This window comes from Alligator mississippiensis, chromosome 3 (genome assembly GCF_030867095.1).
Source record: "Alligator mississippiensis isolate rAllMis1 chromosome 3, rAllMis1, whole genome shotgun sequence".
Classification (NCBI taxonomy): domain Eukaryota; kingdom Metazoa; phylum Chordata; order Crocodylia; family Alligatoridae; genus Alligator; species Alligator mississippiensis.
The window spans coordinates 40588004-40604034 of NC_081826.1; the positions used below are offsets into that span (position 1 = coordinate 40588004).

The 16031-nt window shown below is 43.0% G+C and overlaps 1 protein-coding gene across 1 annotated transcript in view; it reads left to right on the top strand.

Moving 5' to 3' along the window:
- NIPAL2 (NIPA like domain containing 2) overlaps positions 1-5014 on the top strand; it is a 69524-nt gene extending 64510 nt beyond the window's left edge. Inside the window, exons 10-11 of the mRNA XM_006273238.3 lie at positions 3570-3664; positions 3791-5014. Of these exons, the coding sequence (XP_006273300.1) occupies positions 3570-3664; positions 3791-3885 (190 nt within the window). The 3' untranslated portion in view covers positions 3886-5014. The remainder of the gene's footprint in view (positions 1-3569; positions 3665-3790) is intronic.
- The last annotated feature ends 11017 nt before the right edge of the window (positions 5015-16031 follow it).

Below are 16031 nucleotides of genomic sequence, written 5' to 3' on the forward strand. Positions count from 1 at the left end.
CCAAGGACAAAGCCTTGGGTGACCCCACTGGTCACAGGGCACCATGACAATTGACTTCCATCAATTACCACCCTCTGGGTCTGACCACGGAGCCAATTTCCCAGCCAGCGGATCGTGGTGGACCCAAGGCCACAATTGGCCAGTTTTGCCAAGAGGTGATCATGGGATACCAGATCAAAGGCTTTTTTGAAGTCAAGATATATGACATCAATCTCTTCTCCCTTGTCCAGATGATAGGTCACCTGGTCATAAAAGGAAATGAGATTGGTCAAGCAAGACCTACCCGCAACAAACCCGTGCTGGCTATCCCTCAGGATGCTGGCGTCGGCCAGTCCATTAAGGATGGCCTCTTTAATAAACTTTTCTAAGATCTTCCCCGGGATAGAAGTCAGGCCTATAGTTAGTCAGATCCACTTTCCTCCCTTTCTTGAAGATAGGCACCACATTGGCCTTCTTCCAGTCTTTGGGCACTTCCCCAGAGTGCCAGGAGTTCTCAAAGATCTGTGCCAGAGGCTGGGCTACGATGCTCGCCAGCTCCTTGACTACCCTGGGGTGTAGATTGTCAGGGCCAGCTGACTTGAAGGTATCCCGCCTCTCAAGGTGTTCCTTTACGAGGTCAGCATTGTTGGAGGGCAGGGGATCTCCCTCACCCGGACCTCCCTGTCCCATAGTAGGCATGGGCCTCCCATGGGACTGATGAAAGACTGATGCAAAGTACCCATTTAATAGGTTGGCTTTTTTCTGGGTGTCAGTTGTCCCATCTGGATCAGCAGGGGTCCAATGTTGTCCTTGCTTTTCCTCCGGCTCCCCACATAAAGGACTTTTTATTGTCCTTGATACTCGAAGCTAGTTGGAGTTCAGTTGCAGCTTTGGCTTTCCTGGTTTGCTCCCTGCAGGACCAGACCAGTGCAGAATATTCCTCCTTGGAGGTGACTCCCATCCTCCATACTTTGTAGGCCTTTCCTTTGTAGGCGAGATTCGGAAAGATTCGGAGAATTGGACATAGACACAGCTTTCAATGTTTTTTCTTCATACCTCCAGGTAGCAGGCAGCTCTTGAATGCTGCGATGCTGGGGCACATGGAGCGTCCCACAGAAGTACAGAGGGCTCCCCAGCATGCTCAGCAGCAGACACAAAAGTGGACCAGAAACACTTCCAGTCCACTTCCGGGTCTGCCAGGGAGTGCGCTGGGCCCCCCTCCCAGCGCCCCCTTGGCTCAATGCCTGGTGCCTCCTGGGTCTGGGGAGGTACCCGGGGTCCCCCTGAGGCCGACTGCCAAGCCGGGGGAGCACAGGGGAGGTCCCCAGCACACTCCCTGGTGGACCCGGAAGTGGACCAGAAGTACCTCTGCTCCACTTCCAGGTTCACCGCCAAGCATGTAGAGGGCCCCCCCGCACTCCTGTGGGATGCTCCATGTACCTCACCATCACACCATTCACAAGCCATGCTATTACCTCAAAGTATGTAGAAAAAACATTTAAAGCTGTGTCGATGTCTGAATCACTCATTCTCCAACTCAGCATCGAATCTTCAGATTTGGATTCGGTCAAATCGAATCAGGGATGGTGATTCATAGATTCATAGATGTTAGGGTCGGAAGGGACCTCAATAGATCATCGAGTCCGACCCCCTGCATAAGCAGGAAAGAGTGCTGGGTCTAGATGACCCCAGCTAGATGCTCATCTAACCTCCTCTTGAAGACCCCCAGGGTAGGGGAGAGCACCACCTCCCTTGGGAGCCCGTTCCAGACCCTGGCCACTTGAACTGTGAAGAAGTTCTTCCTAATGTCCAATCTAAATCTGCTCTCTGCTAGCTTGTGGCCATTATTTCTTGTAACCCCCGGGGGCGCCTTGGTGAATAAATACTCACCAGTTTCCTTCTGTGCCCCCGTGATGAACTTATAGGCAGCCACAAGGACGCTTCTCAACCTTCTTTTGCTGAGGCTGAAAAGGTCCAGTTTCTCTAGTCTCTCCTCGTAGGGCTTGGTCTGCAGGCCCTTAACCATATGAGTGGCCCTTCTCTGGACTCTCTCCAGGTTATCCGCATCCCTCTTGAATTGCGGCGCCCAGAATTGCACGCAGTACTCCAACTGCGGTCTGACCAGCGCCCGCTGATCTAAATCAACAAATTGAATCGCTGCCTGGTTGGGGCCAAATCCAAATCTGAATCAAATAGGGCCCACTTCGCACACCCCTAGTATTTGATATTGTCTACCACTAGGTGGTTCCCCATTGAGCGTAGAAGTCTCCTTATGTGTCCATCTCTCCCCACCCATTATATAGAAGAGTGGTGCCCAGCTTTATGGCCCGGTGTGCTGGATGAGTGGTTTGGGGGTTGGTCTGTAGGCTGGATCCCCCACAGAGTTGGTGCAGGGGTTAGTCTGTGCATGCAACCCAGCCAGTTGGCCTAACCCTGCATATCTGGGTCCAGCTGCATGCTGGCACAATCCCCAGGGGTCCAGAAATTTGGCAACAAGGGGGTGGCAATTAGCACTGCCACTGCTTCCCCATTGCCAAATTTCTGGGCCTTTTCTGAAGCCCTGTTGGCCAGATAACATGGCTATATAGGCTGGATCTGGTATTCAGGCTGGGAGTGAGCATGCCTGGTATTGAGAAGCCTGGGTGCTTATTTGTGAGGTCTGGATTCCATTCTGGGGACTAGATGCTGGAGCAGCTAACTTTCAGATGCTTCAATACTTTAGAGAATAGGTGAAGCTAACAACAGTAAATACTTGAAAAAGGGCAGCCTAAGTGTTGTACAACCAAGTATGAAAAGAGTAACTAGAGATCCCTGATTAGTTGTTAGCACCTAGGGGTTCAGGTGATATATAAGAAATCTTTGGGAATCTTTCACACTCGTTGAACAGCAAATCCTTAATCAGCTCTTAGCCCTAATGCAGTCAAACCAATGGGACCAACAATCTCATGTGACCATTTACTCTGCAGCTAGGACTGAGACGACACAGTGCATTACTATTTGGTTTCTGTGACTGACAGTGTTTGTACTGGAAGAGACTGAATTTGCTCTTCACCATTTTCCATCCATGCCTGTGACACGCATGAGGTAGTGATGCTGTATACAGGATCGGCTTGTTAAGGCGTATAACTTCCAGGTCACTGCTGGCCAATAGCCTGGCTTTAAGATAGAAAGTCAAATGAGTGACAAAAGGTTCTAGTCTAGAGTTTTTGATCATTCTATAACTTTAGTTAACAATGCTACTATAGACACTATGTGAACAAGTATGTTCCTTGTTATGGCTTAATTTAGATATCAGTTCACAAACCAGCAAAAATTAATGGATGACTGAGGTATCTCTAAGAACATAATTCAGTATGTGGAACCTTTGTTACTGCTCGTGATGTTCCATAAAAGCCTAGGCTGGCAGCAAACATAAGAGCAGTTGCAGGCCTCCTGATTCAAAATAATTGTAATAATGAGTCTCTTTACTTTTAAACTAAGCCGCTCAGATTTCGAATCCATTGACAGAGAAGCATGGAACCCCATGAGAATATCTTTATGTCAAAAACAGCAAACTGCTTCTTAATCATATCATTATAACATTTCTGCAGGTGTCTTCTGTCATTTCTTGGTGTTTTCGTAATCACAAGAAATCGAGAAGCAGAGCACTTACGAATTCCTTATATTGACTGTGGACACATTCCTGGTAAGTAGGTCTTAAGAGTTTTGAAAGAAGGAAAAATTAACAAAAAAAGTTCAAAAGAAAAAGTGGAGGGTGGGCCATTCGTTTTATTATGGCTGTTCCTTAATTTTTTTCCCCCTGTCCCCTCAGGAAAAAAAAAGATGGGCAAAATACAACCAGATTCAAACAGTTTATCCTATGGCACTTTGTCTAATGAAGGCGACATGGTGAAAACTCAAAGCTGAGAGAAGAAAGCACTTTTACATTCCAGTTCACAAAATGAACTCTGTTTATTGAAATCATATCCATGACCACTACTTTACTGCAAATATTCTGTGCGTGTCAAGGAACTGTATGTTGACAATTCTTAGCATTATTTAAGCTTCCTTAACTTATCCCAGGGCTAGCACAGATGAGCAAGGAGGGCTTTTGTGCTTAAAGAAAAGCTAGCAATCATTCAAAGGAGTTGGATATTTTCCTCATATAATACCACTTAGTAGTGCTTTGAGACCAGAATTGTACAAAGTTGTTGCCTAAAGGTGCAGGTAGGTGCGTAGATTGATTTTTTTAAAACAGTATTTGGTGAGTGGTAGTTGTTCCGAAAGACAAACGTATATGTGGTATCTAATCTACACTGAGGTATGAAGAAAGCATGGGCATAAATTCCTCTGAAGCAGCTCTCTGGTAGGGAAGTTTATTTTTGTCCTATTGGACTGGAGTGGCAAGCAGGTATTTCAGAATAGTTCACTCTGATATTTGTCCCCTCTGTCTTCATTAGAAAAATGAAAAGCCAGCTTTTGGGGTCAGGTTTTTGAAGACTGTTTTTTGAGAGGAGAAGCCAAATTCCCTCTGCTGTTCTTTTTTTAAAAGACTCACCTGAGAAAGAAATTGATTCACTATGCAGGGCCCAATCCTGCAATACTGAAGTCAGTGAAAATGCTGAGGCTTTAAAGATCACAGGATCAGACCAGCAGAGAGAAAGCCACTATGATAACATATGTCTTTCTTCATGAAAAAAAGGCTTCCTTGCATTCTCCCAGTCAGTACTGGGGGGGGCATCTATTCCATACTAACTGGGGGGGAGGGGAGCCAGAAAGTCCTAATTTAATTTCAGCCATTGATTCACGGTGACAAAATTACTTGCAAGCATTAATCTGTGTGCTTCCAATTCTGTTTTTATTGGGTAATATGAATCTATCTCACTGGTATGCTGTGGGGATTACATAAGTACTCTGGGGAAAAGGTAAAACACTTTAAATGTTCAGTGTTATTTCTTGAACCTTGTACAAAATAGATTACAGAATACTTCTACTCCTGTTAGTTGTGAATTACTCTTTAATAATGGGCATATGTCATAAATGTGTATATATCTCCTTTGGTGGCTCTGAGATTGTTTCTTTTCATTTTTTAAGCAGTTTTTTGTAGTCAGATTTTTTTAAATGTTATTTTAGAAGGAATCTAGCCAAAGAGAAATAGGTTAAACACTTCGAAGTACCCACATATTTGTGCATTTGCTACACACTGATCTTCCTACATCCAAGATCCAGGGTTCTCTGAGAGGATTTTTGTCTTTTATTTGTTGTTTTTTTTTTAGTTTTATGATTTAAGCTTTACCAATTGGGATAGAACCATATAGTGAGAGTTAGTGTCCCTGTCTTTTTCTATCATTGGTTGTGCTCATTGCTTATCTGTCTCTGGGGTTTTGTTTTTCTCCATGATTCTTCCAACAATTAAGAGAAGCAACAAGTTTACATTCCTAAAGTCTAAAGTTAAAAAAAAAAAGAATATATACATTTTTTGTGCACTCCAACGAAGTGAAAATATAAGATCCTTTTTGACTGCCAAGTGAAACTGTATGCATTAAGAAGGAAAATAGGATCCCTGTAGGTTTTTGTTGCTATTATTTCTGAGAGATGTTAGGGTTTGTTTGTTTTTTCTAAAATTGGCTGCAGAAAACTTGTTTCCATGATTTGGGAGGTGTTAGACAGAAAATAATGGGTCATCAGTGACAGGATTTATTGTTAACAATTGGAAATTGAAAGCAGGAATCTATGGCCAAATCCATTATTTATTTTCAAACTTCTGTAATTCTTCTGAGAGTTTGAACAAAAATAAAAATGTGGTCTAGAGATGAATTAAAAATAAAACAAACCCCCTGTCTGGGTAAATTTGTGTGTAGCTGATTTCTAGAGTAAAAATTCTAGAAGCCACAAACATGATTTAGAAACCTAGGCATATTCCAATTAATCCAAATCAGGACACATGTTACATTGTTGTAAGCTGTAGCAGTGGAGATTCATTATTATGGTGAAAAGAAAGGTGACTTGTCAATTTCATTTTGTTTAGAATCAGCTTCTAGTCGATTTCCTTTCAGATTGTACTGTGCTTAGATTGAAAAACCATAAAGGAATGTTTATGAAAACATACATCTTTTCACTGGAATGTAAAGGAAGAAAGAGAAACAGTTCCAGTTGTATTATATGTTGTAAGACCTTATGTTTTGTCCTAAGATCATAATTTTCGGCCAAAGGTGACTTATGAAACCTTTATGTGCAATAGAATCTTTTTAGAGCCTGAATAGGTCCTGGATGAAACCTAGCAAAGTAAAAAATAAATAAACCTGTGACCCAGGTTTAACCCCTCTGAATGGCCTCCATGGGTTCCAGGGTGTTAGTCCAACAAACCAGAACCAGCAAGATGAATTCAGCATGTGTTACCCTGATCATAAATACTGTTGTAAAAGCCAAAACATTGACTGTGGAACTGAAAACAGTTACTAATGAAGCAGGAGATCTGGTTTTTTGTCCCTCCTAAACCTGAGGAGTTTCAAGTCCATATCTCCTACCTCACAGTAGACTGCCCAATCACCAAACTATAGACAAAGTAAGCTGGAAACACTGTCCTTTTGAAATTGTGCAGAAAGGAATGCAAGGTCCAGGAAACCACAGAGAGGGAGCACAAGAGGGAGAATGACTTCATAGGGTATGCCTGGGGTACTCACCAAGGAGGACTGTGTCCTAGGTTCTAGTCTCTGCTCTCAGGACTGTTCATGCATTTTACCTTAAACAGCCATTGGATAAAACCAAAAATAAAGCTGGGAGCAAAGATGGAAACCCATCCTTCTTTCTCCTGCTGTGTTTTACAAGAAGAGAGTGAGCTCTGATCAGTTCTTTCAAAGAACAGTCTTAAGTATCTGACTTCAGGAAAGGATTATGGGCTTGAAAACATGTTTCTAAGGTGTCTAATTCTCCCCATGCACTGTTGGCAACATAAGCACCTAAAAGGTAGTCAGCTAATTTGTGGTAGCTAATTTGTACTTGGACCTAGCTGTAGGTGCTTAACTTGGGGTTATGGATTCTTCTATAGGCCTAAAATTTAGTCCTTGAAGTACTCAGCCAAGCAACACATCATTTCTTTTATGGATCTAGCTACTGGTTTTCAAAGTCAGAACTGCATTTGCATTGTATTTGAATCTGCAGTCCAGTTGATTCACCAGTCAATGCTGTCAAAATATTTGTCAGTTTACTAAGTCTCAGGGTCTAGAATTCAGGCATCATGATAGATGGAGTTCTTGCCTGGCTTTTAAGCAGACAGTCACACAGGCCATCTAAAGTCTCTGCGGAGATGCATTGGACATAAGGTCAAAGAAAATTGCTGATTACGTTCAAATGAGAGCTACTGAGAAAATGATTAAACGATTGGCTTTAGTACTGAATATTTTACGTAAAGTTAATGTATTATTGTAGCACAGACTGTTAATGCTTCAAGCCTGCAAAGTGGCCAGCAGCCATTAATGATGAAACCAAGTTTTGTATCTTGCTGGGTAACATTAGTAAAAATGGAAATGATTGATTTAAACCTCCAGCATATGCACACACTTGCCAACTCTTCAGTTGGAGATTTCCACTCCTGGAATAGGCATTGCCTCCCCAAGGTGAAATTCTTGGAGCATGCCCCCAATGTGCTTGCCAGGATCGTTAACTTGTCAGAGGAGCAGCATTGTCATTTGTCCTTTGTTTGATATTTGATGGGCCTAAGTCCAGACAAGGATCAACAAAGGAACAGACCTTGTCTCTCCCCTTAAAAATGATTTTGATTTCCAGTAGTATGTTTAACATACCCAGAAATATGCCTTACCCTCTTCAACATGGAGCACCAAGAATGAGAGAGAAGACAAGTGACACACAGGTTGCTAATAAGCAGTTCTACACAGTTCTGTGCTAGCACTTGCTGCTCATAATGCATCACGTGGCATTAAAATATATCAAACCACAACATACTTCAGCCTCTAGTTAGTGTTCCAGCAACAGGTGCTTGATGTTTTATAGGGGAAATATAACAACACGGATAAAGAGGATGGTTTTAATAGACATACCAAACATTGGAGCCACCCACTTAATGTGGTTTTCATCAGACAATGCTTCATAGCAGACAGTCCCTACAAATGTGACTGTCTGATGAATATATGTGCGAGTGTATTTTAACATTTGATGTAGTACCATGAGTAACAGGTGCCTTGGGCAGAAGCAATCATGAACTTAGTAGTTCTCAACCTTTTTGATTCCATGCTCTGTCCTATCCTTAACAACGGCCAAGGGATCCACATGAGGGATCCATATGACCTCCAGTATCAGGAAAACTCCAGCCAGAACTGGACACAATATAGTGTCACTTCCTTAGTGCATTGCCATGAGCCCACAAGGCAACACTATGCAGAGTCACCTGAGCTACCTCTACTCATGCTATTCTCACACTGGAAGCAGGATAGTTGTGTTAGCATGGTGCTGCACCCATGCAATTATCTCTGCCTCTAACTGCTTGAGATTATCTAGTGTGACCTTCAGAATCTCACAGGCCATAAAACTACTGCTAGTTACTCCCCCATAGAGCCTAATCACATTTTTGTCCTCTTTTTGATAAAGAGCTCCGTCTGTTTAGCTTGAGTTTCTTAGTGTAAGGTTCTTGTGGTTCTACTCTATACCTCTCCAGTTTTTCAGGTTGGAGTATTGTTATAGCCCTGATGGTCAAGGAAATATGCAAGCAGCAAAAAAAATCCCCTTGTTTCTCCAGTTCTTCAGCATCCTGGCTAGCAAAAATGGAGACAGTAACCTAGTATTGGTTGCACAGTGCTGTGTACTGAAGTAGGAATCCCTTTCCTGCTATTCTGCAGGTGGAAAAATTACAAAAACTATTAATAGATATTGTCACTGCCTGATGATAAAAAACCAAATCCAAAAAACAACCAAGGCACCTAATATAAGACCTAGGTGGTATTTCAGTGCCCAAAGCCAAAACTGCAGTGCTTAAAACCCCCACTCAGCTGTATATGGAGATGCCTAAACTCTAAAGTGCCTCTGTTTTCAACGTTAAATTTCCCCAGAGACCTAAAATTCCACTTCTGTGAATGCTGAGTGTTCTTTAGCCTTGATAGAGCTGAGCAGATCGATGCCTAGTTCATGTATACGCCTGATAAAGAGTCATAAGCTATTCCTCTGGCTAAGTCCTTTGAGAGGCTTGATCCAGAAGGGTACTGTGAGTATGCGTATTGCATACCTACCAGATGGGGCTCCTCAGAAACTGAAGCGATAGCTGCTTTATCAAAACACACCATGGCAGTGGTACTTCCTCTCTGCTTTGCAGGAGCCAAGTAGCAAGAGCTTTCTTCCAGGGTGCAGGATTCCAAAATTCAATTCCCTCCTCTGCTTAAGGGGAGTAGTCCAGCATCTCCACTCTCCTAGCAGGGGACTGTTTATACTTTGTATCCAGTTAGATTTAGGGCCAAATCTTGTTTCATCTTTATACATCTAAGTGCTACTTACATGTCCAAAAGTAGCCATGATATTATAGTGGCCTTTCTGACATTTACTGTAGGTTTTACATCCTGTTTCCCTGAGCCATGCTGCCTCCAGCTTGATCTTTGCCTGGCCTTGTATAGCTTTTCCTCTTGGCTCTTCAGTGGGCCAGCTTTAAGAGGCAGGGCCATTGGGCAATACTTATCCCATGGTGTCCTGGCACTTTGCTTGGAAGCAGAAGATGTATGTTCAAATTCCCTCTGATAAGGAGAGGTCTAGAAATTGGGTCTCTCACTTTTTGACAAGTGCCCTAATCATTAGGCTATTGGGTTAAAAGGTGGCAGAGCGCTCCTTCTCCTCCTTCTATGTCAAACAGTTGCTAGTCCTGATTTTTCTCCAGCTGCCCTTTTGGGGACTTAGTTATGCACCTACTTGTGTGATCCTATTCCACCACAGAGCATATATGGCCATAACTGAACCTTGTAAGCATGCTCAGAAAAACAAACTTAGCTGCCTAGGTGGAAATATTTTCTAAAACCTGTATAAATGTCAAAAATGCCTTTTGCCTGACTACATTTGAATGCAGAAGCACCACTTAGATACATGAAGGTGCAACACAATTTAGCCCTTACTGTAAAATATATACATAGACTTTGGAGCAGGGCAGGTGAGTGCTGTAACCATTGTCCTACAGTGTCTCATTCTCCCTTTCTGACCTTATGCATCTTCAATGCTTTATGCACAATGGAGCAGCTCTGAGAAGAAAGGTGAAGAATGCCTCTTGTCTACCATAGATGATAGCCTGATGGTGTGGCAATCCTCTGGGAAACAGGAATGTTTTCAGGTGCTGTGACAGAGGAGAGAATTGAATCTGCTCTTCCACATCCTAGGAGATCCATATTTACAGACTTTGGCTCTAGGTCTGAAAGCTTAGGTGCCTCCAAGCTGAGACTGGAGTCTGGGGAACCGGTTTGTAGTAGTGATGAGTAAGACCATATCTATGTTGCTTCCTTGCAGGCCAGGGTCTGCCACCAAGAAACAAGTCTCAACTACTGAGTCTTGCTTTATGTACTGCAAAGCCCAGCCATTAGATACCATAGAATGCATTCACCAACCCCACTCTTATGTTTGTTAAAAACATGTTCAGGGCTGTTATAAGGTATCTATCTGCACTAATTGTCAGGCTTTGGTGTACACAGCAAGAGTGAGTATTTGAAACTCACTTCACAGCAGTGGAATCAGGCTTGGCACAGAGGCTGTATAGATTAGATATAACCTAAGCCATCTAAACCCCAGAATCATGGGGTCTGTCCTTGGTACATCCTGTTCTTTATCATAGGCCATTCTCAGGTTTTTGTGGAGTGCAGTCTGAGATGCCTAATGCTCCCCATGCTGGTTCTGGGAGCCCAGGAACCTAACTTGGGGCCCTGGATCCTGGACCAGACACTTAAGTCCCTTTTTGGAGCTAGGTTTTGGTTTAGCAGAGAAAGCATCTCATGCCGAGTAGAATTCCATGGCACTATTTGAATATACTGTAGGATGTTACACAACACAGTGTGTATGACTCTCTTGCTGGTGCTGCTGTACTACAAATAGTCTGAATTTGTGTTTTTTAATTATTGAAAATTAACAGACTGGTAATGTCACTTTGCTTCATGCAGTTTAATTTGTAATGGAGTTCTTCATTTTAAAGAAAATAATCTGCTTTGTATAGCTGTGTCTGAAAGCCTACGCTGGAGCACTTTGAGTGTGATTATGGTGACTCATATTTTTAATGGCTTTTTTCATGTTAAAAATGGCTCCTTTCCAAACAAGTCCTACAAGGCCTCATATAACAAACAAGGGTTACTGCTCTTTTCCACACATAATATGAAAAATATCCTTCAGTGAAGCTGAGCGAACTGCAGTACATCTGCTGTAGTTTGGACTGATGCACAGCTCTAGCTCACTTACTATTACACATGCCACTTGGTAAAGCAAACCACCTGTTTCCTGCACAAGATTCAGCCCCAAGCATTTTAAATGTTTCTCTGAGGATGAAATCCATCCAAACCACTGATGGGGAATGACAACCTTGGCATTCTTTTCAGCTACATTTGTTGTTGTGCCATTTGTTGTTCACTAAGGAGCTCTGTGGTCTTGAGTCTAGTTTTCCACTGTAACCAGAAAAGTACAGGTTATGCCAAGTGGAAATAGATTCATAGTTCCCTATTTATAAAGCTCCTCTTTCCACAAGTGTGATTGACAAAATCTCCATTTTTAAGCTAAAAAGGGCACCTTTGAGAGAACAAATAAGGGAAGTGACAAAGAAAAGAGAGAAACTTCTCTGGATCTTGCTATTGCATGTCTTGTGCTTCTATTCCAAACCTTCCTCAGAGACTCTCTGCTCAGGGCCTGATGTGCAAGCTTTTGCACATGATAGTCCAAATGAGATTCAGTGAGACAAATCCTATGCAAAGAAAATGCTTATGTGCCCTCCCAGCCAAAAGGAGAGGAAGTGGTGACAGGGTAGGGTACTGAGGGAGGGATGTCACCTTCCTACATGCAGATCCCTCCGTTTCCCTATAGAGACAACCCCACAAGTGTACACTTAACTATATACAGTTTTTTATTACAAATATCATTAAAACATTTACATGCCAGAAATAATTAAATACTTGATATTACAAAATAACTTCCATAATCTCCAAGTCAAGAAATGAGTTACCCAACCCAATGACTCCAGTAATATTCACCCCAGCAGGTAAAACCCAGTACTTAAAAATACATACACAGCTGACCCAAAGATTTCTTCAAGCTTTCAAACCTATCAACATCACAGTTAACAACACTAAAATAATAAGAACAATATTATTTATAAAATATAAAGCGCAACATAAACTCAGAACCTCAACCACATAGAAGTCTAATTATGAATTTGTTCCCCGAGCCTGGAGAACAGGGGTCACCTCACCCACTCCCAACAGGGTCTTGGGACCCACCCACTGGGAGGGGTCTTCCACCCAACTCTAGTGAGGCCACTTCTAATACGTCCCCTCCTTTTCAGGGCCCCAGTGCTCCAGTAACTCATGACCCTTCTGATGGTCTGACTTGTCCCAGTGTGATGCTCCCCGCCAGGGTCTCTTCTCCCACGCTGCCTCCAGACTCCCCTTGTGGCCTGGTGCCCCTGGCCTGGGCACCCAAGCTTTGCAATGTCACCTGCTTTGGGCCTCATGGCCCTCTGCAGATTTGCTTGTGCCTCTCTATGCCCCACTCTGAGCACCAAGGGCTAGCTGTTTCACCTAGCGGGGTTGCTGGGCTCCCAATTGCCCACCTCACACTGGGTAGCCTTCCTTGTTCGCTGTGCCCAGCTCGCTGAGACCCTATGTGGGTCTCTGGCCTTCCGGTCTTACATTGGGTGGCTAACCCAAGCCGCCTTTCACTGCTCACCACTCCTGGATCTTGCCCAGGTCTTGTGCACAGTGGTTGCCAGCCACCTGATGGGGTCTGCAAGCTTGAGACTGCTGCGCTTCTAGGGCCTGGACTCCACGCGTCGGACTACTCACCATGACAAGGCCAAGGATCTGAGACCCTCCAAGGGCTGCTCCGTGCAGTGGGTCCCTGCACTGTGACAAACCCAAGGGTCTCACAGCCTCCTAGGGATCTTCAGGAGCTCAGAGCTATTCCCCACTGGGGCAACTGGTCCCCAGGTTTTCTCGCTTCAATCTTCCTTCTTCAGCTTCTTTGTCATGTCCCTCTGCGTGCCAGCGCACTGCTTCTTTTATACATTTCAGGGACTTCACCCCTGAAGTTCTCCAGACCTGGCAGGGCGCAGTCTCGAACCAGGTCTCAGCTGCTCCTTGCCCCCCTCCCTTTGGGGAAAGGGCGTGGCCTTGCTTACCCTGGCTTGCTTCTGATTGGCAGATGGGCTCCATCAATCGAAATTGCAGAATCTCGAGGCCAGGACTCATCCAGAGCATAAAAGGGAAGTCTGCTACACTTATATAAGAGAGGGTGGACAAGGTCAAACAGTAAACTACTCTGCCCAGACAGCTAGTGCTAAATCCTCTGGGGTATTTAGGCACTACCATGCAAAGGAGAAGCACCCAATACTTAGTTTTCAGATATCACCAGGAATATGAGGCACTGGGTTCAAATCCCGCTTCTACCTTCAGAGCAGGGAGTTTTGCCCACAACTCCAGGACATGTTCTAGCCATCAGATTAGATTGGTTCTGCCTCAGTCTTCCCTGTTGGAGCTATTTCATTCTGAGCAACAAACTGCCTAGCAGTTAGGTTTTGCAATGTTGAGCAGACCAGTGTTCAGACACACATATCCCAGACTCTTCCCTCTGCTTATGCTGTTCAGTTCTTACCCTTTTTTGTACTTGAATCCGGTTTTTACCTCCATCCTGCGTGGGCATCAACAAAGGGGAGAAGAACACTGAAAGCACAAGAAAAATCTCCCTCCTCTCAATTCCATGCCTGCTGTTACAATTTGCAGCAGCTGGGAGAGGCCAGTCTATCCTCTGCAGACAGGGTCCTTTGGAAATTTAGCATCCAAAGTGTAGCCAGTATACCTGCTGAACACGTGCTAATGCGATTTTTCAAAGGGCAGGTTTGCATGAACTTTCAAAGACTGTAAAAGACAGGCCCCCAGTAGTCCACCCAGCACATTTTAAGTAGCTCTTCCAAGCATGGAGGTGCTAATGCTGTAACACTTTTTTTATATCAACAAAACAACAATTCCCCAGTCTTATTTTCTGAAACAGTTAAGCCATTTTTGCTTAATCTTAATGATCATTAGCTGCTGAAGGTCAACATCCAGAAGGGAGAAATTCAGCCTAAGTGGTAGAGGTTTGGCAAAGTTATAATCAACTGAAAACAGTTGTCTAATGGAATGTGACTGTAAAACTTAACTGTACGCAGTCCTGTCAGCTGTATCTATAATAAGCTAATTCACTCATTTCAAGTACTTTATCTTGGGGGGAAAAAAATTAAGCAGAAGATATGGATGAGCATATGACCCTGATTAACTGGATACTGTGTGGCACTCTTATTATTAGCATCTAGCAAATAACCTACAGTATTTGCTATGTTCATTAGTGTGTAACACGTCACACCACTAGCTGATAAAATAACTACTTTTTCATTTTAGTAGACTGAAAGTTTTGCAACATGCAGTAAATACAATTAATAGGAGAAAAAACATGTATTTTCTATGCATTGATAATACTTCCAACACAAGAAAAAGTATAGCTTAAACAATGTTATTATAACTCATCGGCCAAATCACAGATTTTGTTAGTTGGCTTTTGATACCCTAATTCATGGCTTTAACCATATAAACCCATTAACACAGAATGCAGTTCTGTCATATATAAAACATACATAACCTAAGTCTGAAACTCCCACTGCAGCATACAGCTGTTTCAAATGGGCTCAGACAACCTAAACAGAGCTACACAAATGTATTTAAACTAAAGCACTGTGGAAATTGTTTTAAAGTATGATACTTCTAATTCTATTTCAGGAAATTTTGATGTTAGCAAATTACAGAAACCAGAAGATAACACTGGTCTCATACTTTCTGCTGGTGGTGTTATAGCATTCAAGTTGCCAGTCGAAGTTATTGGATGTAATGTGGGGTCATTGGTCCTATGTCTTTACAATGAGCGATGGTTAGGTTTTAACACAGACTGTGCCATCTGCTCACAGGACTGACAGGCTGTACAGAAGTCTTGTGTCCCAAGCATCAGGGAAAACTTTGCTGCTATACTTCAGTTTCTTTTTCTTAGCAGAACCCAGGTTGAACAGAAGCAAAGAATCCACAAGAATTATCTACCCCTGCTCCTCTGGGGAATTTCCCCAAAATAGCGGAGTCTCTTCAGCTCGATGCTAGCTCTTCTAGGAGACCCCCTCACATGAAGCCGCAGAAAGCATTGGCTGAGGCATTGTTATATCTCAGCTATTCTGCAGTACTGCAAAAGCATACTGGAGCTGCAGGCTGCTAAAATGCAAGTTTATGCCATTGTTACCCTGGGCTTCTCTTGACTCTGTAGTGGGCCTCTGTTGTTTTGCATCTTATATTTAGATTTTCAGCAGTCTGGAGCAGGAAGAATATTTTAGTTGGGCTTATACAGTGCTTAGAACATGAGGACCCTGGTTTTTGATTGAGGCCTGTAGGCTAATTGAATCCAAAAATTAACATATTAAAAATGGGTAAACCCAAGATAGGGGAGGCACAAAACACCATTGCTACATTAGAATTAGCACCAGTGGAGGAGAATACTGCCTTCCTTGTGCTCTTATCTAGAAGATACATCTACCTGATATCAATCCCAACAAGAAGAGATGCTGTTTTAAACTTGGTTTTGGTAAGTACTCTATATAGAGTAGTTGGTCATAGAAAATAACATTTGTTCAAGTAACCTTGATAAGATTAGGTTTAAATTAATTGGAAGAATATTAACATAACTTTAACTAAGGCATTTGATTCCAAAAGGGTGGAGTTTAAGAAAATAAAGAATTAGTCAGACTGAAATGTTCATGGATTTGACTGTTGGGGAAGATATGGAACCTCTTTAGGTCAAAGGTGCAAACATTATTTAAAACTGACATG